Here is a 24,261-nt window from a genome sequence, read left to right on the forward strand (position 1 = left end):
CTCTTGGCCATGGTGTTTTATCACAGTAACAGAAAGGAACTAATACAGGGGTGTGGCTCAGTGGTAGAACATTCTGGGGCTATGGAGATGGCTTTCCAGGGAAGGGCACCTTGCTGTCACGCCTGAAGACCAAAACTTGATGCCAGGGACACACATGGTGGGAGGAGAGAACTGACCTCTAAAAGTCCTCTGCACTCCACATGGGGGGCATGCATGTTTTCATGTACACACACACACACACACACACACACAGTAAAAAAAATTCTCTCCCCACCCCCACCCCGAGACAAGGTTTCTCTGTGTATCCTTGGCTGTCCTGGACTCCCTTTGAGGACCAGGCTGGCCTCAAACTCACAGCGATCCGCCTGCCTCTGCCTCCCGAGTGCTGGGATTAAAGGCGTGCACCATCATGCCTGGCAAAAATTAGTTCTTTGGACACACTAGCTATATCTAGCGTGCTCAGCAGCCACAAGTCGATGATTACGCAGAAACGGCATGGAACTCTCTCCTAGACAGCTGCTGAAGGATTAGTCGAACACAGGACTCGGATTCCAAAGGTACTGCTTGGGTTTTTAATTAAATACCACTTTATAATGTTATCTGCACACAGTATACACATTTTTTTTTGGTAAAATAACACATGCTCTATTAGTTTTTGACATTAACAAAATATAAGCATCTACATATTCTAGAGCGGCTTCTTTACACGGCGACTTCAGTGTCGGTTAGGGTTGGGTCACATTGGAAATTTACAAGACTGCAGGACCCAGTCCTTCTCTGACGGTCACGTACGCCCACTTGGATGGCACCCTCAAGCTGGCTGGGTCCATGGGAAAGACAGCCAGAGATCCTAAGCTCCTGTCCCCACCAGCACTCAGTTCTACGTTGATCCCCAAACCCTGGTGCTGAAAGTGAGGGTGTCATCAGGCTGTGAGACGGGGTCAAGGGTACCCCTTTAAAAGCAGCAATCTGGAAGAACATTTGTTCTAACGTCTTATCTGGGACCGGGAACCCAACCCGCAGCACGGCATGGAGTGGAGGTACGAGAGGAAGGCAGGAGACCAAATGCAGTTGTTGACCCTGCTGGAAGTGCCTTGTGGCTCGGGGAAAGGCAGCGGTGCGGCTTTTGGTATTGCCAGGGGGAATTCAGACACAGAAGCACATGACTGTGATCCCAGCACCCCGGAGGCTGAGGCAGGAGGATTGAGACTCTAAGACCAGCCTGGGCTACATACTGAATGCCTCTCTTCAGGGTGAGGGCGGAGAAGGATGGGACTGGGTAGGTGATGTCAGAGCCAGGAGTGAAAACAGTCAGGGCTGTGGGTGGGAAGTTGGGTCTTTCCCTTCCTCATTCTAACAACGGGGTGGCCCTGCTGGCAGCTGACAAGCCAATGACACCTGCGGGCAAATCGTGGATTTTAGCACAGAGGGGGGGGACTCAGGTCCCCCACTGCTTAACTGCCCTGCCCTATCTCCACACAGGAGCTCAAAGGTCTTTCTGCTCATCTCTCATGGTTCTGCTTGTAATATGGTGGCCACTGTCCCCAACCCATGAGCTGCCCAGACCCCAGGAAGTAGTTCTTGGGGGGCACTGCCCACCTATTCATCATTGGCAGCAGTTACAGTGCACCTGTCTCAGGCTGGCCAGGGCTAAACAGCCTGAGGGGGTGGTGGGAGCCTGACACACGCAGCATGCCGAAAAGATGGGAACCCACCTGGGTCTGCTGCACGCAACCTCTCTGCTCACGTCTTTGCACACTGCCCAGCCCCCCCATCCCTACTAGCTTCAGGCACACCCCTCCCCGACTGATAGGTGCTACCAGAACAGAAGTGAAGCCTGCTTCTCTAATTCTTTGTTCTTAGGACTCTGAAAGTGACTTGTGACGCCATCTTTTTCCCTCGCCACAGAAGAGGGTCTCCTTTCCAATAGGTCTGACCCTGCTACTTCAGGGTCTTCAGTGGCTCCCATGCCCTCTGGGATGCATGCTTCTGCCAGTCAGGAGTCTGCCTTCACTGCTTGTTTTGAGATGGGGGGGTCTCACGCGACAGTCTAGGTCAGCCTAGAACTTGTGGTGATCCTGGGCAGAACTGTTTCCCTCGTGCTGGGATCACAGGGGTGAGGCACTATGTTTGCCTACCATTGCTTGGCCTTTGAGGCTTATCACTTTCCCGGGCTCCTCTTTGGCAACCCTGGCCCCCATCTCTGGCTTTGCAAAGCTGCCCCTTTCCTTGGGGGGTTGGGTGTGATCACCCACTCTCTAATCTTAGCTGGATTTGCCACCACCCACGAATGCATGAGAACCACCTCCAATCTGAACACCCTTTGAGTTCAGGGCCCAGCCTCATGAGCGACGCCAACTCTACACTTCTCTGGGGGCACATCCAGCCCTGCCCAAGACTCCTGGCGTGTGTGTTTCCCCTGGAGGGCAGAACTATGTGTAATGCTTGCAGCCTTGTGGGTTAAACATGTGGTAAAAACTCCCCCTAGGAACACCTAGGGCCTAGTGGTATTGGGCTGAGTTGAGGGGCCCTTTCTCTGCCGCTGTCTCAGACTCAGGCATGTAAGCCGCAATACAGACGAGGTCAATACGAAATACGGAAGTGGTTATGGGCTCTGTAGCGGATGGCAGAATTCTGAAGCTGGAGAAGTTTGGGTGTGAAGAGCCAGGCTGAGAGGATGGCTTATCAACACTGACCTATTAACACTGTCACCTTAGAGTGCTCTTCCCTGGGGAGGGATTGCCATAGGTCCTACGGGGCCGTCTTGCTTGCCTACAGAACCCAGAGAGGGCAAGAAACTGGAGGTCTGAACCTTCTGGCAGGAGTGTGTGGGCCCCCTCAGGATTCAGTGGCCCATGAGGAGACTTCTCCGGGGGTGTGTGTGCTCTCTGGGGCTCGGATCTTCTCTGATAATGCATTGTTGGTTCCCACTCTAGGTCCGCTGATCCAGATTACTACAATTGGACTGAGGAACCTACTTTTTTTTTTTTTTTTTTTTTGGAGACAGGGTTTCTCTCTGTGTAGCCTTGGCTGTCCTGGACTCGCTTTGTAGATCAGGCTGGCCTCGAACTCACAGAGATCTGCCTGCCTGTGCCTCCCCAAGTGCCGGGGCCACTGTGCCCAGTTGAGGAACCTACATTTTAAGCCAACTCCTATGGAATTCTGATGTCCCTCAAAGCCAGCAAGCCTTTGCGTGCCACTCTCAAATGTGCACACTGGTCCAGGGGGGGAGAGCTAGTCACAAAATAGATAAGAAAGCTGCAGCCTTGTGTGTGAAAATGCCTGCTCTGCCTGGACCAGGCTGAGAAACAGGAGCTGAAGTTCAGCTTGTGGGTCTGAAAGGGAGGGGGGGGGGGACAAGAAGGAGACGGAAGTGGGGCTACACGAGGACTCCGACTCTTCTGGGGAGCCGGGTGTGCTGGAAAGAGAGTAGCTTGTCCTACAGGGGCCCTTAGCACATCCTCTGTAAGGCTGGACAGGAAGTCACCGGGAACCTTTCACACCAGTGTGAAACGGAGAGGGCTGAAGGCAGCCCCCACTTGCTCCTGTTCCCCCACGACCTCTGTTCTCTTGCCTTCTTGGGAGGGAGGAAGCAATGAAGTCATCTCCACAGGACTGGAACCGAGCCAGTTCTCGGAACAGGCCCGTCAGAAACTCACCATCGGGTCTTCACAGAAGGACACGGGTGAAGGGAAGATCCGTGTCCACCACCAAGGTGCAAAGGACAGCTTGTTCCACTCAGGGTTTGGCCCTGCTGGGCCGGGCAAAAGGGATAGCAAAACAGTCAGAGCTCTAGAGCCGAGACACGCGTGACGGGTAGAGGAAGACCAACTGTGGGGAGTCTCCAGCCTTTTGCTGGATTCTCAAAGAGGGAGTAGACACCCTCTGTCTTGCTTTCACTCTGAGGAGTGTGTGGCACCTGTGACCACTGCCTACCGCTCACTGACTGTCCTAGGAGGTAACATGGCTTCAACTCCCACCGGGTTGACCTGTCACACAAGCCCACCTGGGATACCCCCCCACCCCCCACGATTTGAAATTTCCAAGGCCATTGAACAGCTTCTCTGTCAGGAATTGGGGTGGGTGGGTGGGGAGCTCCCGAGAGCATCTTGCACAGAGTTCTCTGTTTAAAACCAGGATACTTGAGAAAGGCAGTTTGGACAATGGAACCATGGGTGGCCTGTGGGCAGTTACGGCCCCAAGGGAGGCAGATCATTCCTTCTTGCTGTGCTCCAGGACACGGTAGGGAAGGCCAGGGGTGCTCCTGGAGCTGTGCTCCTCCTGCTCCACGGGCAGTGTGGCCGGGGTGTAGATCTCGGAAGTGCTATCCTTGTTCTCCAAGGCCCCGTAGGAAAAAGAAGCTTTGAGCTCAGGCTGGACCGTCGTCCCCTTCCCATGCATGTCCTGCATCCCTGAAATGACATCCATGTCCCCAGTCATCATGGAGGAAAGGCCGCTGTGCTTCTCCTCTCTCCCACCAGACCAACCAGAGCTCATGGGCTGACCTGGCGCATCACTGATTCCCAGATGCTTTATGTTTCAGAAGAAACGCTCAGAGTTACACCGGAGGAAGGAGTGTGTTTGCATCCAGAGTGGCAGGTGGACAGGACAGAACACCGTGCCCTGGGGGTGGTAGATGCCATTTGGCTGTGGAATTAACTCAGGAGCCAGGAGCCTTTTTGGAACCATCAAGGAACTAGGGAGACTTTTGCATCCTGGATACCCAACAGTGAGAGTAGCATTGTGATGACTGGATGGAGTGTTTGCCCTTTGACCTCAACATCCCACATCTGTATGCAGGGTGTGGTGTGATTTCCATTAATCAGGACATGCTGATGGTGACTTAAATTTACACTAAGGGGCTGGGAGTGGTGGCGCACGCCTTTGATCCCAGCACTCGGGAGGCAGAGGCAGGCGGATTTCTGTGAGTTTGAGGCCAGCCTGGTCTACAAAGGGAGTCCAGGACAGCCAAGGCTACACAGAGACCTTGTCTCAAAAAAAAAAAAATTCCATTAAGGGAAAACAAAGACTCTAGCTTTGGTTTTGTTGTTGTTTTATTACCATTTTTAGAGACAGATATCCCTGGCTGTCCTGGAACTTTCTATGCAAATCAGGTTGGCTTTGAACTCATTGCCTCTGCTTCCTAAATTCTGGGTCACTGTCATGCATCTCCATGCCTTGCTTAAAGAACTCAATCTTCAGTTCCTTTAAACCTTCTACAATCCCTCCAGGCAGGGGCACCTGACAAGGGTGGGGTGGGGAGGTGGGGTGAGGGTAGGGGTAGGGGAAAGGGAGGGGCAACATTTTTTTCTTCTTCACTAAATGCCGTGTCTCCTGTGAAAGGATGGTACCAGTTGGCCTCTCAGTGCCTGGCTGCCCTGGGCTAACACTGCATGGCTGGAGACCATCGCGGTGGCCGAGGTGGCTGGCGTTTACATGATAACATATGCTGTTTAAAACATTCCCCCAAGTTTGTTTCATCTGATCCTTAAGGTCATGGAGGAGGCCTAGAGACAGCTGGAGGCAACGTACCTGGGGGCCACAGCTGTTGGGAGGCAGTGGCTGGGTTTACCACCAGGGTGTTTAAACGCTAAAGCCAGCAGTCTTAACTGCAGTGGTGTGAGGCCTCCCTATAGACTGGACTCAATCCCTAAACAATCCCTAGGGCAGAGATAAACTACTATAGGTTCCAAGAAACAGAGCAGCCCTGTGCATCCGAGTAAAGGGCACCTGGGACCTAGCACCAGAGCCTGCAGCTTTAATGCCAGCTGGGAAAGGCCTCTACCTTTCCTGTGACACAGATTCAATGGATGGTTATTTCGAGGGCCAGTGGAAGGGTCACTCTGTGGTCGAGGCTGGGCTGCAGCTCCATCAGCACAGTGCTTGCCTGCTTGCCTAACACGCACAAAGCTTTGGGTTGGGTCTCAAGCGCCACATAAAATCAGGCATGTTGGCACACACACCTGTAATCCTCAGGGATGTGGCGGGGCAGGTAAGGGTGTCTGCTGCTTGGGGGAGATTGGCATAGATAGTTTACAGAGTACTGCATAGCTTTGAGTTTTGTCAACACCTCCAGCCTTAAGCCATCAGTCCACCAGAGTCCAATGGTATGGATTTATGCTGTAGAAATGGGGTGCTAGGAGTATATATTAGGGGTCTTAGGTTTGGGTTGGGGGATCTGAAGAAGGTTCAGGAAGGCCAGGCTTTGCTTTTGTCCATTTGACACTGTTAGGAAGTGGGGTACTTCTGTCTCTACAAACCTTACCGACTCTTTTCTAGAAGACTGGACAGGACGCAGGCTGTGGTAAGTCAGCCCTGACTGGTGCTCAAGCGAGGCTGGGATTGGCATCTCTGCATTTTGTGATTTGGACAACGATGGAGGGTTCCTGTCTATGTAGCCACCATGAACACGCCCTACAGCTGATGTTCTGAGAAATGGTTCTGTTGGGCCAGGGACAACAGAGCCATCAGAGGATCCACTGCTCCTGATGCCTGGGGCTGCACAGCTCTTTATCTAGGAAGACTCCAGGGATTGGACCTATCAAGGCCCCCCCAACTGTGATGTATGACACCAAACTAGGTGGTCAAAGGCCAGACCATAATACCAGAGAGACCAGGTGACTGGAGAAGTGGCTCCATTGATGACTAAGCCGGCCAAATGCTGAAATACTGAGTGTGTGTGTACCACCACTGCCAGTACAAGTGTTACAGACACTGTTGGGCCAGGCTTTTTTTTTTTTTTTTTTTTTTCCTTTTTGAGACAAGGTTTCTCTGTAATATCCCTGGATGTCCTGGACTCACTTTGTAGACCAGGCTGGTCTCGAACTCACATAGATCTACCTGCCTCTGCCTCCCTAGTGCTAGGGTTAAAGGCGTGTACTACCACCCCCTGGCTGGGCCTGGCTTTGTGTGTGTGTACGCGCGCGCGTGTGCGTGTGTGTGTGTGTGTGTTTGTGTGTGTGTGTGTGTTTGTGTGTTTGTGTGTGTGTGTTTGTGTGTGTGTGTGTTTGTGTGTGTGTGTGCGCGCGCGTTTGTGTGTGTGTGTGTTTGTGTGTGTGTGTGTGTGTGCGCGCGCGCGTGTGTTTGTGTGTGCGCGCGCGCGCGCGTGTGTTTGTGTGCGAGCGTGTGTTTGTGTGTGTGTGTGTGTGTTTGTGTGTAGGTCCTCATACTTGCACAGGAAGCATTTTATGTACCACGCCATCTACCCAACCCCAAAACTTCAAAGTTTTTACAACAAAATAGAATCGAAGGCAAAGTTAGCCAGGCATCGACCACGTCCCAGGCACGGTGCCGGAAGCCTTGGCACATGCAGCCCTCGACCCAGAAGTGAGGAGTCCCCGAGTACATGTGAGGATGAAAGGCCTCACCACATGACACAGTCGCAAGTGGCAGAGGCTGGATCTGAACCAGGCCATGTGAGCTCTGTTTGTCCAGTAGGATTGTCTCAACAGCAACAGGACAGGGTCTCCAACACCGCATTTTCTACTGTTCATGAGGTACAACAGCCACACCCACAGACTGGCCATGGAGTCCTGGTATGGAGGATCAGCTGATGTCACCCCTTATCTCCCATAGAGAAACACATTTATAGGTATGTACAGAGAAACATGTGCATGGAAAGACACACAGCTTATAAACACACAGACACAGGGGGACCGACACATACTCGCACACACAGAGTTGACACCTCACCTAGCTGGGATTCAGCTATCCAGCGCCCTCATCTATCCGGAACACAGCCGAGAAACAAGGAAGTAAGCAGAAAAGGCGTCTGAGCAGCCAGGTTCGACGTTTAACACAGTCCACGCACTTAACAGCCCGAGCCCGAACTGCCAGGAGAAACCTCAGGGCCCCACTCAGCCACCCTGTGTTTATCCACACGTGGCTGAGTCGGGTCAAATGAAAATGCTGACATGGGGTGTTCTTTACCCCTACTCAGGCAGGCTGGCCACAGCAAGCAGGACAGAAGGGCAGCTTTTAGTAGAGCAAGATAAAACAAACAAACAAACCAACCAGTAAGCAAGCGAATGCAGCTGGGGTCACTCGACATGGGAACATGTCAATCGGTCCGGAGAACACACTTGGGTCATGCCATCAAAGCCGAAAACCTGGGTCAGGACACTATGCCACCCAGGCTGGTCTCGAACTCATGATCCTCCAGCCTCTGCCTCCTAAACGCTGGGATTTACAGGCTTATGGCATTACGAACATTTACTGACTGCTCTTGACTAGGCAGGTGTTGTATGTGGCTGACGTATGTGTTCATGCTTTGGTCACAGGTTATGTGACTGATGCTGTGGAGAGATGTGAAGGAAGATGCAGGCAGGACCTGGCGGCCAGCCTACCTGGCACACCGTGCTCCTGAAGTCAGAACACTGAATTCTGAAGTAGCATAAGTAGCCCACAGCTGGCCTATGGGTGAATCTGCACTCTCCAGTCTCCTTTTTTTTTTTTTTTTTAAAGATTTATTTATTATGTATACAGTGTTCTGCCTGCACACCAGAAGAGGGCACCAGATCTCATTATAGATGGTTGTGAGCCACCATGTGGTTGCTGGGAATTGAACTCAGCACCTCTGGAAGAGCAGACAGTGCTCTTAGCCCCTGAGCCATCTCTCCAGCCCTCTCCAGTCTCCTTTAATGTGCGTCTTCCACACACAGGCCCTGGTGGTGTGAGCGGTCGCTGTCCAACCTGAGGTAAGGCGCTAACCAACCATAGCCAACAGGCTTCCACTATATAGTGGTCACTCACGTCAATAGAGCAGACGCTGGTCCCTGAAACTGTCTCTGGAGTGGCTAATGTCCTCACTCTTTACTGACCTACAGGCACTGCTGTCTTGTTGGGGGATGGCCCATTAAGAGAGAGGGGCCATCTTACTGTACATGGAATAAAGGTTATATTGGGTTCAAGTGGTAACGCTAGTGGGCCGCTTGAAGAATTTATATCAGCCAGCTTAACCCAGGCTGGCCCAGTCTTAAATGTTCCACTCTGTTCTAGCTCACGGTAAGCCCCACTCCTTCCAATTGCCTTATATTTGACTGACTGGTAAGTGTTTATTCTCACCAAGGTTGAAGCCTTTGGGCTTGTGTTCTCAGTGTGAGCCATCAGTCCCCTGGAAAAGTGTGGTGACCCAGGAGCGAGGTTAGAGGGTTGGAAATCCATCCACGTTATTTGTCTTGCCCTCTGGGATCATTCTGTCTCTGTTTGCAGGCTCAGGGCTTGGCACTGCTGGTTGGAACCACACGTAGTGTGAACTGGGGTTTTCTTTCTTTCTTTCTTTCTTTTTTTTTTTAAGATTTATTTATTTTTTAATTATGTATACAGCGCTCTGCCTGCATGTACACCTGCAGGCCAGAAGAGGGCATCAGATCACATTACAGATGGTTGTGAACCACCAAGTGGTTGCTGGGACTTGAACTCAGGACCTTTGGATGAGAAGATGGTGCTCTTAACCACTGAGCCATCTCTCCAGCCCCTTGAACTGGGGTTTCCTTTAGGGGACGCTATGACAGAGCAGGGAACTGGCAAGGGGTTCTCGAGGCCGACTGAGATGCCTCAGCCATCGCCTCCTCTTCTGAAAGAAGAGACTGAGATACAAAGCAACAGAGGACAGAGCTCAACTCACACCATGGCACACCCTTTCCGCACCGCGCCCGGCGCTGGTTGTCTAGTTTCCAACACCAAGCAGCACTCAATCTACAAGGGCAGCCAGCAGGGCACCGGGGCTTTGTTGTTACCTGGCATGGCGTCCATGGAAATATACGGCTCAAACGGAATGGCCCTCTTCCTGTTTCGGGTGATCAAGAATACGCCCAAGAAGGCGATGAGGCACCTGAAGAGAAGAGACAAGGAGAGGAAGGGGAGAGATGAGGCCAGGAGCATCCACAAGGTCGGGACTCAAGGGCAAGTGGGTAAGGGAAGGTTGAGGCCATGGGGCCTGCACCCAGCGATGAACAAGCTCGGGGGTGGGTGTGAGGGGCTGCACGTCCACAGTCCCCACAAGTTGGGTTCAGAGCAGATTTGAGTCTTCAGGGGAAATGCTTGCAGCCTGGGTTCTCAGAAGCTTGCCTTTTATTTTTATTTTTAAAATTTATTCATTTTTATTTTATATGCATTGGTGTTTTGCATGCATGTAAGTCTGTGGGTGTCAGATCTTGTAGTTACAGATATGAGCTGCCATGTGGGTGCCGGGAATTGAACTCAGGACCTCTGGAAGAGCAGTCTGTGCTCTTAGCCGCTGGGCCATCTCTCCAGCCCCGAAGCTTGCCTTTTAAAAAGTTTTTCTTTTTCTTTTTTTGTTTTGTTTTGTTTTGTTTTCTTTTTCGTTTCCTTTCCTTTTCTTTCTTTCTTCTTCTTCTTCTTCTTCTTCTTTTTTTTTTTTTTTTTTTTACCGAGACAGGTTTTCTCTGTGTTAGCCTTAGCTGTCCTAGACTCACTTTGTAGACCAGGCTGGCCTCGAACTCACAGTGATCCACTGGCCTCTGCCTCCCGAGTGCTGGGATTAAAGGCATGCGCCACCATGCCCAGCCTTAAAAAGGTTTTTTGTTTGTTTTCCCTGAGGCAGGGTTTTTCTGTATAGCCTTGGCTGTCCTGGAGCTTGCTCTGTAGATCAGGCCTCAAACTCAGAGATCTGCTTACCTCTGCCTACCAAGTGCTGGGATTTAAAGCATGCACTACCACGACCTGGCTTTAAAAAGTTATTTTTTAAAAAAAAAACTAAAAAATTCTTTATGGTTTGAATTCAGTTGGTATATAAGTCTAGCAAAATGAAAATGAATAAACACTGGGAAGTCCCTGTATCTCCTACTCTGTCTCAGGAGCTGGACTGTCTTGGAATGTTCCCTCAGGCCAGCCAGGGCGACACAGTGAGACCAACACACACATTCTCTCTCTCCCTCTCCCTCCCCTTCTCCCTCCCTCCTTCTTCCTCTCCCCCCTCTCTGCTCTCTCTGTGCCTGTTTCTCTGTCTCTCCCCCCCCCCCCCCCCCGCAGCTACACACACAGGGAGAGGAAGAGAGAGGGATAAGGGGAAGGAGGAGGGGAAATGTGTGTGAGTCTCACTGTCGCTCTGGCTGGCCTGGAATATTCTATGTAGATCAGGCTAGCCTGAATTCCACAGATTTACCTGCTTCTGCCCCATTCTCCACCCCCCGGGGCTGGGAGTGAAGGGGTGTGCCACCCAACCTGGCTTTTCTTTTCTTTAAGTTTATGTAAACAAGTAGTTTCTCAAAATCATTACATGCAGTAATATATGAATCCAAAGAAGAAAGACGGATGGTTTATTTATATTAATTTGTGTGTCATGTTCACCTGCCGGGTCAAGCTCAAAAGACTTCCATCCCTGTGGGGCAGCGGGTCTCAGCCTTCCTAATGCTTCTGCCCCATTTTGTTGCTACTTGATAAGTGTAATTTTGCTACTGTTATGAATTATAATGTAAATATCTGATACGCAGGACAGCCGATATGCGACCCCCTGTGACAGGGCCATTCAAACCCCAAAGGGGCTGTGACCCACAGGATGAGAACTTATGTTCTAGAAGGTTCTATGCAGCCGAGGGTGGAGAGTGACCTTGAATTTCTGATCCTCATGCCTCTACCTTATAAGCGTTGGGATTAGAAGTGTGTGCCGCAAGGCCTGGTTTTGTGTGGTGCTGGGGATGGAACTGGGATTTTAAGCACACCAGGCAAGAACTCTACCAAACGAGCCCTAGCCCCATTTCCCAGAAGGCCCTCTGGCCTTTTCTCTTCATGCTCCAGCAGCCCCAGAGTGTCCGCTCCGTGGCTTCCCTTCCCACAAGTTAGATTTATCTGATTTTAGGAATGATAAGAAGAGAGAATGATGCAAGCCTTAGGGGGGTAGAGGGGGGGCGGGGTGCTGCTCACTTTTGGGGCCAGTAACCTCCAGCTTGCAGCTCCCCCAGCTCCAGGGCAGGGGCTGAAGCAATGGGCGGGAGGCGAGGCCTGGAGGCCTGGTTAGCCCTGGCCAGATGGTGTGTGACTCACCCCAGTGCAAACATGCAGACATGCAGAGCTTCCTCCCCGAGGAAGTCCAGGTAGAAAATCGCACCTGCGAAGCAAGGAGGGAGAGGAAAGGTTGAGACCACTTCCGGTCCTGCCCAGTGCCCACCTGGCTAGGCTCTGGCCATGCGTTCTTCCACACAGAGCACTAAAGTGACCAAAGACATAAAGGACTAAAACGTTCAGAGGCAGACAATCTTCTCCGCTCCATATCAAAACAAACAAACCTGGCCGGGTGGTCGTGGCGCACACCTTTAATCCCAGCACTCGGGAGGCAGAGGCAGAGGCAAGCGGTCGCTGTGAGTTCGAGGTCAGCCTGGTCTACAAAGTGAGTCCAGGACAGCCAGGGCTACACAGAGAAACCCTGTCTCAAAAACAAAACAAAACAACCCAAAACAAAACAACCCAAAACAAAAACAAACAAACCAACAAACAGACTTTTGGGTAACATTAAACTGTCCCAAACAGGAGAGTTCTCATACACGCTTCCTCTCATTGCATTTTCTACCATTAACCACAGTTCACGATAATTTTCCTGTCTCAGTTTCTCAAGTGCTGGGATTGCAGGCTTGCGCTACCCTCCCTGTTTGGTTGGTGTGTTCCTTCATCTCCCCGGTGCTCGCTACCCCCGCCCCCATTTTTTGACAGAGTCTCATGTAGCCCAGGCAGGCCTCAAACTCCTGATGTAGGCAAGCATTAGCTGAAACCTCTCACTCTCCTGTTTCTACTTCCCAAGTGCTGGCTGCCAGGCGTGCGCAGCCAGACCTACTTAATGCCGCACGGAGGATGAATCCCAGAGTCGCATGCGCACAGTAGGCCAGCACTCTACCACTGAAGCACATCCCAGCCCCAGCGACAACTGTTGAAGAAGCCGTTGCCCAGGACCCACAAGCAGGAACACCAAGGGCTGTTTGGATTGTATTTGTTGCACTTCTAGAAGGGCTGTGTGATTAGAATGTAAAGCTGAGTCTTGGAGAATTCTCCAAGCTACAGAGTTAGCGTATGTCTACCCGCACGCAAGCCTCCACGTCCGAATCCCACACCCACCACAGAAACTGCAAGCAGAACCAGGCAGCAGAGTCAGCTGACAGGTAAGCCCCGCCCCCCAGCCAGGGACCACGCCCCTCTGCTTAGGCAGGAGCCGGAAACCCAATAAAGGGCTTCTCATACCTGCTGTGATGGCCGCTGTGGTGGACAGGATGTAACCGACGCTGGCGATCAGGGAGGAGTCATAGATCTGAGAGGCTTGACTCAAAAACCTGCAACACACGGGCACCGGGGTCATCAGGCTGCGGGGCTAAGAGTGGAATTTGGGGGCGTAAGGCAAGGCATGGGGGTGGGGTGGAGTGGTTCTAGATCTCTAAGAATAGCTTGCTTCTTTCTATTATAGGGTATTGTGTATTCCGAGATTTGGGGTCTGTGTCTGGCCCCCAGACTGAGGCCTGCCTATAGCATGCCTGGGACTGTGTGACTCTGGCCACTGCCACGCCCTTCTCCGCACCCTTGGTCCCCACCTCACTGAACAGAGCTGCTCCTGGGACCAGGCCTCGCTCAGGACTTGTCACATCCAGACCAGTGTAGTAATTTTTTAAAAAATCAGAAATGTATTTAGGAGGAAGAGGAAGTCAGCATTGCTCCTAATTTCTATGTCTGTGACAGATGCCACCTTCATGTGTTCTCTCTGGTGACAGCAACACTGCACAGCTGCCCATGTGAACACCAGCCCCTCAGCTAACCCTCTGTGCATGGGCTATGTTCCTGAGAGCTGAGGGAAGGACAGTGGCTCTGGGTGCTGGAGGATTGTCCTGACTGGAGCCCCTGGTTGTCTGTGTGACCCTGATCTCAGCAGAGAGCTGTGGACTTGGCAGCGATTCCCCTTGGTAGGGCTATAATGGAATTGAAGAGCTAAAAGCCGTAATAGTCAAAAGGGTAGTCGGGACAAAGCTGGTGGTGTGTGGGGACACTTATGGGTCTCAGCTGCAGAGGCTGCAGGTGAGCCTCAGAACAGCCCAGCCGGACTGGGAGCCTGATGTCTGGGCTCAGCCCTCAATCTGTCCCTTTCAAGCTCCCTCTGCCTCATCTGTGACCTGGGACAGACAATATTATTGTCATCTCTACCCAAAGGGTGCCCTGAGAATCGGCGGACGGGAGACCAGCTCCTGCTATGGCTCTCAAGGCCAAGTGGCTGGTGGATGCTCAGCCCAGGCCAAGCTTAGGAAACCTGACCTTCAGGCTGGCTTGGCCTCACCCGCCACCTTGATACCTGCAGGCTGACTGACTCAGGTTATCCGCTGCAATATTCATGGAGTGCTACTGGCAGGGGTCTAGGACTCAGAGGGGACAGGACCTAAGCCTCAGGACTGCAGAGCCTTATGTCAGCCATGCTCAGAGGGAGAAAAGAGCACACATTCTTCTCTCTGTGCAGAGTTCTCAAGGACAAGAAATGACACTTCAAGAGGGGTGTAGTGGCAAAGCTTGTAATCTCAGCACTCAGGAAAGGAGGAGACAGATGGATCGTTGTGAGTTCGAGGCCAGCCTGGTCTACAAAGTGAGTCCAGAATAGCCAAGGCTACACAGAAAAACCTTGTCTCGGAAAAAAAAAAGTTCTGTTCTTCCAAGCAGACAAGCAAATGCCCCCTAGGTCACCTCAAAGTCACTTCAAGACCCCAAGGTGTGTGTGAGGGGCTGCTCCTCATACTTTGAGGCAGAAGGTATGCTCAGGGCAGGGAGGTTGGGGTGGGGGGAAGCTCAGACACTCCCCCCCCCCCAGGAGCTCATCTCCACCCAGATGCTAAACTGGCTCCCTGTATGTGCTGGCTCTCTTACAACTTCAGAACCAAACGGAACCGGGCCCAGGAGTGGAGGGAATGCAACGCACGTGGCCTGATAGATGGCGGTGGCCACCATGCACACGAACATCACGTAGAAGATAGGGTAGTCCAGCTGCAGGTTGCCTTGGATGGAGAGCACCAGCATCCCTGCCACCGCCTTGACCGTCACCACCGTCATGGACCCTGCGGGAGAGCGAGCGAGGGTGTGGGAGGGGGGCTTCAAGAGGACGTGAGGAGTCAGATCCCGAATGGACTTGGGGACAGAGGTGGAGGTCACCAGGGTCACGGCAGGACCCCATCTCCATTGGCAGGGGGCTCTGCTCCCCATGGCCACATGTGTGTGCAGTGCCCGCCTCAGCCCCCATCATCCGGACGCTGCTTACCGAGCAAGGCCACCAGGAGGAGGATCACGATGATGCTATTGGCGTTCTTCTCCTTGTAGAAGTAGAGTAGCAGGCAGAACAGGACAATCGCCACCAGCTGCAGGGGACACCAGGGACCACTCAGCTTTTAGTCGGGAATTCGATGTGTGTCCCCTGTCCCTCCCCAAGACCCAGAGTGCGTGTGGCAGAGTAGAGGGAGAGGAACGCGCCTGTTGGCCTAGCGTCGTACTTGGCAGGGAGGCTACTGAAGGAAGATTGAGAGTTCAAGGCCGGCCTGGACTGCATGGTGATGAGTTCAAAGCCAGCCTGGATAACTTGGGTCTCAGAATAAGAAAGTAAACGTGAGCTGGGTGGTGGCGGTGCACACCTTTAATGCCAGCACTCGGGAGGCAGAGGCAGGTGGATCGCTGGGAGTTTGAGGCTGGCCTGGTCTACAAAGCTAGTCCAGGACAGTGAAGGCTACACAGAGAAACCCTGTCTTGAAAAACAAACAAACAAACAAACAACAAAAAGTAAACGTGGTTGGTACAGACAAATGGGAGAGCATTTTCCAGGCCCTGGGCTCTATATCCAGCACCAAACCAAACCAACAACAAAAACAAAAAAGCAAAATGCCACCCCTAGAATGGGGCACTTATTCAGGGAGCCATTTGGTCAAGTGACACATGCTCATTCTTGTCGCCGAGCCTCAGCTGGGCACAGCTCCCAGAGCAGAAAGAGGAAGGCAGGGTGTTGTGGCCCATGCCTGTAATCCTGTCACTGAAGGTTTTGAGCTGTAGGCTAGCCTGGGCTATGCAGGGAAACTATGTCTCAAGATATCAAAAAGGAAGATGAGTGGCGAATTGGAGGGTAGCCTGGGCAACTTAGTGAGTAGCTGGTTCAAAGTTTAAGAAGTAAAAAGAGGACCAGGGGTATAGCTCAGCAGGAAAACCTGCCTAGTGTACCTGAAGCCTAGGTTTCATCTCCAGTACCACAAAATATAAAGATTAAATTAGGGCTGGAGAGATGGCTTAGAGGTTAAGGGCACGGACTGTTCCTCCAGAGGTCCTGAGTTCAATTCCCAGCAACCACGTGGTGGCTCACAACCATCTATAAAGTGATCTGATGCCCTCTTCTGACCTGCAAGTGTACATGCAGGCAGAGCACTGTATACATAATAAATAAACAAAAACTAAAAAAAAAAAAAAATTAAATTAGATGCATGTTGGTAAAATTTTGGATATAGAAAGATGAAGTGGAAATAACATCTACATCATAATTTCATCTCCCAGACCCAGAATGTCTGTTTTGCCACCTGCCCTTCATAGACACATGGGTTGTGCACACACCTTCACAGACCTCGGGAGACCCAAGGCTGGCAGTGTACTGCAGACGGGTTTGAATGGTGCCCAGGACAGATGTGGCACCAGCATGCCCGCAAGCTCAGAGCCTCAGTGATCCCAACTGCTGGGCCTCTGAGCCCAGTGACTGGAACTCGACCCCTTCCAGCCCTCTCAAACAGAAGGATAACACCTTCACTTACCATGTACAGGAGAAAAGGCCAGCTCACAAGATGCCTGGCGATGTTCTCGCCTGTCATTTTCTCATGACTATTAGGTGCAAAAGTCACTAGCAAGTAGGTGCCTATGATCGCCAAACCGCAGCCAACAAAGGACAAGACATAGCGCCCTGCGTGGAAAAGCAGGGAGGGTAGTCAGAGGTTCAGGCATGGGCCAGGTGCGTAGGGGGCGTCCTTAGCAAATGAGAGCAGCCTTTGCCTGTGTGCTGGCTGGTTTTATGCCAACTTGATACAAGCTGGAGTCATCTCAAAAGAGGGAAGAGCACATGAGATCCAGCTGGAGGGCAAGCCTGTAGGGCCTTTTCTTAAGTAGTGATTGACGGGAGAGGGCCCCGCCCATCGTGGGTGTGGCCACCCCTGCGCGGGTGATTCTGAGTTCTGTAAGAAAGCCGGCTGGGAGCAGAGGGATCCAAGATGGCGGCGCCGGTGGTGGGACTGAGCCGAGGGACCGTGCTGGGAGCTACAGAGCACCAGAGCTGAAGTGCCCTGGGTAAGAGGGGTCCACAACGTGTGGAGCACGGGAGGGTCTGGCCTCAGGCCATCCAGCTGGTCCTCGGTGGAGTCCCTGGGTCCCTGCCGGTGTGTGCCCAGTGTCCCGAGTCAGGGTGCATGCCTGCCTGGGATCTGCATCTACGCTCTACATCTTGTGTCTCGGATTGAACTGCAGAGCACCAGCGTCTGGGTCCGCTAGCCCAGGGGAGACCCCAGGGTGTAGAGCACGGGTGGATCTGACCTCGGATCACCCAGCCACTTAAAGGAAGGATCCAGGGCCCAGGCCAGCTTGGGCACGGTCGCCAAAGCCCTAGCCACACGCCAGCCAGCGCGCAGCACCCTCGCTCTCTGACTTGGACCAAGCAGTGGGCCACGAGGCGCCAGTGTCTGGGGCTTCTAGCCCAGAGGAGACCCCACAGTGTGGAACACGGGTAGATCTGACCTCAGGACACCCAGCCAATCCACCGAGAGTTCGCTGGTCCAAGCAGGCTCAGGCGGTCTCCAAAGCCTAGCCAGCCACACGCCGGCCAGCGAGCAGCACCAGTGCTCTGTGTTTCGGACAGAACTGTGGACCACAAGGCCTTAAGGTGCCAGTGTCTAGGTCTTTTAGCCCAGAGGAGACACCTCGGTGTGGAGCGCAAGTAGATCTGACCTCAGGACACCCGGCCAATACAAGGAAAGTTCCCGAAAGGGCCTGATCCTGGAAGGAGAGGGGTCTCAATCTATAGCAGCCACTTACCTAGGAGCTGCTCTCAACCGCCAGTGAGGGACACCAGAAACTTACCACCCAACGCCAGAGACAGCAAGATGACTAAACGCGGGCGTAAAAACAAAAATAACAAAAGCAAAAAAAATAATATGGCATCTCCAGAACCCAGTTATCCCAAAGCAATCAGCCCTGGAAACTCAAACGCAACTGAAACACAAGTAAATGACCTCAGATCCTTCATAAGGAAGATGGTAATGGAGGAAATGAATAAAATCCGTAAACAAATACAGGAAGATCTAGCCAAACACATTGAGGATGCTAGCGACGACATGAAGAAATTTGGGAAAATAGACAGTCGGGTGAAGGAAATCAAGAAAGCTGACTGAACAAGCCACAAAGAGCAAGCCAGTAAGCAGCACCCCTCCATTGCCTCTGCCTCAGCCCCTGCCTTGCTTGAGTTCCTGTCCTGACTTTCTTCAGTGAAAACTATGAACGTGGAATTGTAAGGCAAATAAACCCTTTGCTCCCCAACTTGTTTTTGGCCATGGTTTTTCATTATAGCAACAGAAACCTTAACGGGCACCTGGCACGGTTTGTATTTTTGGTTGCTAAAAATAATAACCTTCCTTAATGTTTTTTATATGTGTGTGTGTGTGTATATGTGTATATATATATGTATATATTATTTTTGTTGTTTGTTTTTCAAGACAGGGTTTCTCTGTGTAGCCTTGGCTGTCCTGGACTCACTCTGTAGACCAGGCTGGTCTCGAACACCCAGAGATCCACCTGCCTCTGCCTCCCCAAAGTGCTGGGATTAGTGTGCACCACTACGCCCAGCTGACTATGTATTTTTATATGTGAGTGTTTTGCCTGCATGTACGTGCACTAATGAGTACCTGGGGCCTTTGGAGGTCAAAAGGCATCAGATCCCCTGGAGTTACAGACAGCTGTGAGCAACCATGCGGGTGTTGGGGATTGGCCACTGGAGCCATCTTTCTAGGTCCCTTTAGAGTGTGTGTGTGTGTGTAATTTATTGTTTACTTGATTTGATTAGTTTTTTTTAGATTTATTTATTTATTAAGTACACAGTGTTTTGCCTGTATGTACACCAGAGAAGAGGGCACCAGATCTCATTACAGATGGTTGTGAGCCACCATGTGGTTGCTGGGAATTGAACTCAGGACCTTTGGAAGAGCAAGCAGTGCTCTTTACCTCTGAGCCATCTCTCCAACCCCAATTTTACAATTTTTTAAAAAATTAGTTTTAGCTGTGTGGGTATTTTGCCAACATGGAGTTACATACAGATGGTTGTGAGCCATCATGTGGGTGCTCTGAACCAGTCCTAGGTCCTCTGCAAGAGCAGCCAGTGCTCTTTACCACTGAGCCATCTTTCTAGCCCATTGCTTTAAGATTTATTTTTATTTATGTGTTATGCATGTGTATTTGTATGCCACCTGTATGTGACATCATGGTACCGGGGGAAGTGCATCAGGGCAACCCTTACACGTGCTCATCGTAAACTTGGTGCACATTTACTCCCTTAAAATTGTAATAAAACCAGCTGTGATGGCGCACACCTTTAATCCAAACACCCAGGAGGCAGAGTGGGTCTCTGTGAGTTGGAGGCCAGCCTGGGCTACAGAGTGAGTTCCAGGACAGCCAAGGCTACGCAGAGAAACTCTGTCTCAAAACAGAACATATGCCACTCAGTCTCCAAAGGGTCCCCATCTATAGGCTGAGAACCCTGGCGTAAGGGCTCTGTAATTTTGGAAATAATGTTTTGTGGCCATTCTAGGAGTGGACTGTGTTTCCCTCTTTGTTTTTTCAGTTCTGAGAGAGAGAAACCCATAACTTTAAGTACTGGGCAAGCTCTCCCACTGAGCCATACCCCCAGTCCCTGCGTGAACATTACAGGGAAGTTTCAAACCTAGGATCCCTTGATGAGCAAGCTCAACAGGAAACGAAACTCCCAAAGCAAACTTCACAGCCCAACCTGGTAACTCTTCTTTTTGGATTTTTTTTCAAGACGGGGTTGCTCTGTGTAGCCTTGGCTGTCTGTATTGGACTTGCTTTATAGACCAGGCTGGCCTCGAACTCAGAGATCTGTCTGTCTCTGCCTCCCTGAGTACTGGGATCAAAGGTGTGTGCCACCATGCCCAGCAAATTTCACAGCCCAACCTGGTAACTTTTTTTTTTTTTAAGATTTATTTATTGTATATGAGTGCTTTATCTGCAGAAGAGGGCATCAGATAACATTATAGATGGTTGTGAGCCACCATGTGGTTGCTGGGAATTGAACTCAGGGCCTCTGAAAGAGCAGGCGGTGCCCTTAACCACTGAGCCATTTCTCCAGCCCCCAACCTGGTAACTCTTAAGGATGACTTTGTCCTTTTCCAGCCAGTTACTTAACCTTCTGGCAAGGCTCAGACTCAGAGCTGTTGTGACTCCGCCCAGAGGCTGCCAGGGACCATCAGTGGGACCCAGGGCTGAGTGGCGAGCACATGGTGGCCTGTGATACTCCAGCGGGGAAGGGCCAGCTTAGGCCTGGCCAACTGTGGGCTGAGAGCTCTGAGCTGCACGGCTGCTGAGGTAGGATTCACTGTGGCTGTTTCACACAGCTCTCATGCCTCGCCAGCAATCCCATGCCTGGCTGTGTATCTGCAGCACCGTGGCAGTTTCCTACCCCCGTAAAATGCTATTTAAAAGACTTCGGACACACAGGAGAGCGGGCTGAGTTGTGTTGTGAGCACCTTAGTTCCCCTACCTAGACCAGCAGTTCTCAACCTGTGGGTGGGGACCCCTTGGAGGGTTGGACAACCTTTTACGGGGGTCACATATCAGATATCCTGCATATCAGATATTTACGTTTTGATAGCAAGCTTACAGTTATGAAGTGTCAACAAAGACAATTTTATGGCTGGGGGTCTCCACAACACGAAGAACTGTACTAAAGGGTCTCAGTGATACGAAGGCTGAGAATCATTGGCCTAGATGCTTAAAGGACATCTGTCTTTTTTTCTTTCTTTTTTTCTTTTCCTCCTCCTCCTCCTCCTCCTCCTCCTCCTCCTTTTTTTCCCTAGATAGGGTTTCTCTATGTAGCCCTGGCTGTCCTGGAAGTCACTTTGTAGACCAGGCTGGCCTTGAACACAGAGATCTGCCTGCCTCTGCCTCCCGAGTACTAGGGTTAAAGGCGGGCGCCACCACCATCCAGCTTGATAAATGGATATTTGCACTCACTCAAGCGCATGTCTAAGTTTCTCTCAGCTCTCTCCTACTCCCCCAGTCTCATTTCTGACTCCCACAGCCTCTCCACTCCTCTTCCTCCCAGTCAGCCCCCTTCTAGAGTAAGTCGCAGATGTCAGTATACACTCCACACTGGGGAACCTGACAAGAATGCCAGTGCCTGGGTCACAGTGCCAATCTCAGAATCTCTGGGATGGATGGTTGCCATCATGTCACCCCTGCACCAAGTCCTTTAGCGTGGGCTTATAAGGCCTGGTGGCGTGTAGCCCTCCATGCCTCTGGTGTCACACATACACACACACACACACACACACACACACACACACACACACACACACCCAGCTATGCCAGCCACCAATCCCAAAAACAGGACATTTACTTCTTCCGCAGAGCACACCTGCTGCCCTCTCTGAGTGGCACACCCTGCCCAAAGACACCTTCAGTGATCTTCTGGGCACAGTCCCCATCTCCCGTCCCCCAGGTACGAAGCCTTCTATTTATTCTAGAGCACTTACTATGACCTAAAATGATTTAGTTGTTCACTCGCTTGCACACTGCACTCACATTAGAGTACAGTCTCTGAGAGAGCAGAGCTCCATCGTCCTACTGCCTCACTCTACAACACAGTGTGACCTCTTCCCACTCCCCTTGTTTCCAGTGCAGGGACCTTAAATTAACGTAACACTGAAGCCCCTTGGTCCACGGGTCTGTGTTTCTCAACTGGTTAGAATATCTATAACAAAACAAAAAGACTAAACATGGGGCTGGAGAGATGATTCAGAGGTCCTGAGTTCAATTCCCAACAACCACGTGGTGACTCACAACCATCTATAATGTGATCTAATGGCCTCTTCTGGCGTGTAGGTGTACATGCAGATACACAAAAACCAATAAATAAAATTAAAAGTCTTAAAAAAAAAAAAAAAGCTGGGCGTGGTGGCACACGCCTCTAATCCCAGCGCTTGGGAGGCAGAGACAGGCAGATGGCTGTGAGTTCAAGGCCAGCCTGGTCTACAAAGAGTTTAGGATAGCCAAGGCTACACAGAGAAACTCTGTCTCAAAAAACAAACAAAAATTGACCATGGGGACTTGGATCTTTTTTCTCCCTTCTGTGCTTTTAAATAATGTGAGCTGATACTAGTAGACCAGTACCTGTTTCCTGGGGGTCGGGGAGCAGGCCCAGCTAAGCTGGGGGATCTCTTGGAGAACTACAAGCAGGTTCACTGGGCTGCAAGCTCAAACTCAGCTTTTATTCATAACGAAGCAGTTTCTGGCCTCCTAGGTTTGACTCCCACGGCTTTAAAACTCAGTCAGTCAGGACAGCGGGGTGTGGTGGCTTACGCCTTCAATCCCAGCACTTGGGAGGCAGAGACAGACAGGTGAATCGCTGTGAGTTTGAGGCCAGCCTGGTCTACAAAGAGAGTTTAGGACAGCCAAGGCTACACAGAGAAACCCTGTCTCAAAACAAACAAGCAAACAAACAGACAAACAAGCAAACAAACAAAACCTCAGCCAGGGAAGCGATGTGCCCTTCGTTAGTGTTTCTAAAACTCAGACAACAGAGGCTCAATCAGTATTGACTAAAGGGAATAAAAACACGTTCGTTTTCAACAAGGCCACAGGCAATTCTGTTGCATAGCCAGACTTGGGGCTCTTAATATTCACTCCCAAGAACTTAGAACCCAAAATGGAGTGGGAGGCAGAGGGTCTCTCCATTGGGGGGGGAGGGGGGGGAAGGGAGCTGGCTCCATTAGAGACTTACTCACAAAGTCCTTAGGTTTCCACTTTTCTTTGATGAATATGATTCCGATGATGGCGCTCGCTGGAAAAAGCCAAGCACAGAAAAGAGGAGTGAGGCTGCTGCCAGGCAGAGGGCCCCTCCTACCCAGGCTCTTTCAGTGGCTCATTTGCATGAAGCCTCTTGCACATCTTCCCAGAGACCTTTAGAGCTTGGTCTCTTTCAGCCTCAGCCACTCCATCTGGGAGAGGAGACCTTCTAGAACCTTCTGTGGGTTTCTTATAAGCTAGGGCCCTGGGCCCCAAGTCCCCACTGGGCAGGAGGTAACTTACATGTGTGAGTTTTGGCATGCTCGCCCTTAAAGGTGGGTGCTACTATTAGTCTTATTTAATAAATCGGGGTGCTGAGGCTAAAAGAGGTCAGGCTGGTGTGACGAGGCAAGATATGAACTCAGGACCTTGGGGCCTGAAGAGATTTTCTTCTTCTTCCACTGTATGCTACTTCCCCGCTTGTCTCTCCCTGACTATTGCAGGATCACAGCTTTCCTGTGGACAGGGCTGGTAGCCACCGTGACTGACTCGATTACTAGCCCAGCTCTGACTCTCCTGGCCACGTGACCCTGAGAAAGTGACAGTCTTCTGCTCCATGAAGTGGTGGTCTGGGTCTGGCTGCGCCACTTGCTGTCATACACTCACACAGCCACAGGTGGCTTGGATTTGGCCCCAGCAGAGCAGAGATACATTTACACCAGAGTAAGACGCCCTTCTCTCCTGTCTCGCTGATCGCTGTCTCCCCCGCCTCTCCTCCTTACCTCCCCACCCCAGAATCGGTCCACTGAAAACTGAGTTATAGGGCAATTAAATAAAGATCCTATACGCAAATCATTTGGCATACAGTAAATGCTCATAATGAAACAAGTCTTGTTATTGAAGTCACTGGGTGACCTCTGAAGCTCAGACCTCCAGAGGCTGAGCAACCCCCCGGCACTGGGGATCAAAACCAGGCCACCATTCTGCATGCCTGGCTCTAAATGTGAAGAGTTTGGCTACTCATTCAAAGTCAGAGACCACCGTTTACAGTGTTGGTCACTCCGTCACTTATGCCTCACTGTGAAGGAAGGGTCCAGCTCTGGGCAGAACAGAGACAGGGATGTAAATCTAATTATCAGCAGGGACTGGGTGGTGCCTGAATGCAGGAAGCAATCCAGAAGGTGACAGGGGAAGGTGGCGATGGCCAGAGGACTTGCTTAACTACAGACATTTAAAGCACCTTAGGAAAAAATAAAATAC

General features: G+C 51.3%; 1 protein-coding gene across 1 annotated transcript in view; it reads right to left on the minus strand.

Annotated features, from left to right (window-relative positions):
* Window positions 1-546: 546 nt before the first annotated feature.
* Window positions 547-24,261, minus strand: part of NIPAL3 (NIPA like domain containing 3) — a 38,705-nt gene continuing 14,990 nt past the window's right edge. Inside the window, exons 5-12 of the mRNA XM_084788382.1 lie at window positions 22,997-23,056; window positions 16,755-16,900; window positions 15,233-15,329; window positions 14,897-15,032; window positions 13,189-13,277; window positions 12,004-12,067; window positions 9,738-9,832; window positions 547-4,412 (exon numbers count right to left, since the gene is read on the minus strand). Of these exons, the coding sequence (XP_084644508.1) occupies window positions 4,213-4,412; window positions 9,738-9,832; window positions 12,004-12,067; window positions 13,189-13,277; window positions 14,897-15,032; window positions 15,233-15,329; window positions 16,755-16,900; window positions 22,997-23,056 (887 nt within the window). The 3' untranslated portion in view covers window positions 547-4,212. The remainder of the gene's footprint in view (window positions 4,413-9,737; window positions 9,833-12,003; window positions 12,068-13,188; window positions 13,278-14,896; window positions 15,033-15,232; window positions 15,330-16,754; window positions 16,901-22,996; window positions 23,057-24,261) is intronic.

The sequence above is a fragment of the Acomys minous genome (genome assembly GCF_964271855.1).
Source record: "Acomys minous genome assembly, chromosome: 6".
Lineage (NCBI taxonomy): Eukaryota > Metazoa > Chordata > Mammalia > Rodentia > Muridae > Acomys > Acomys minous.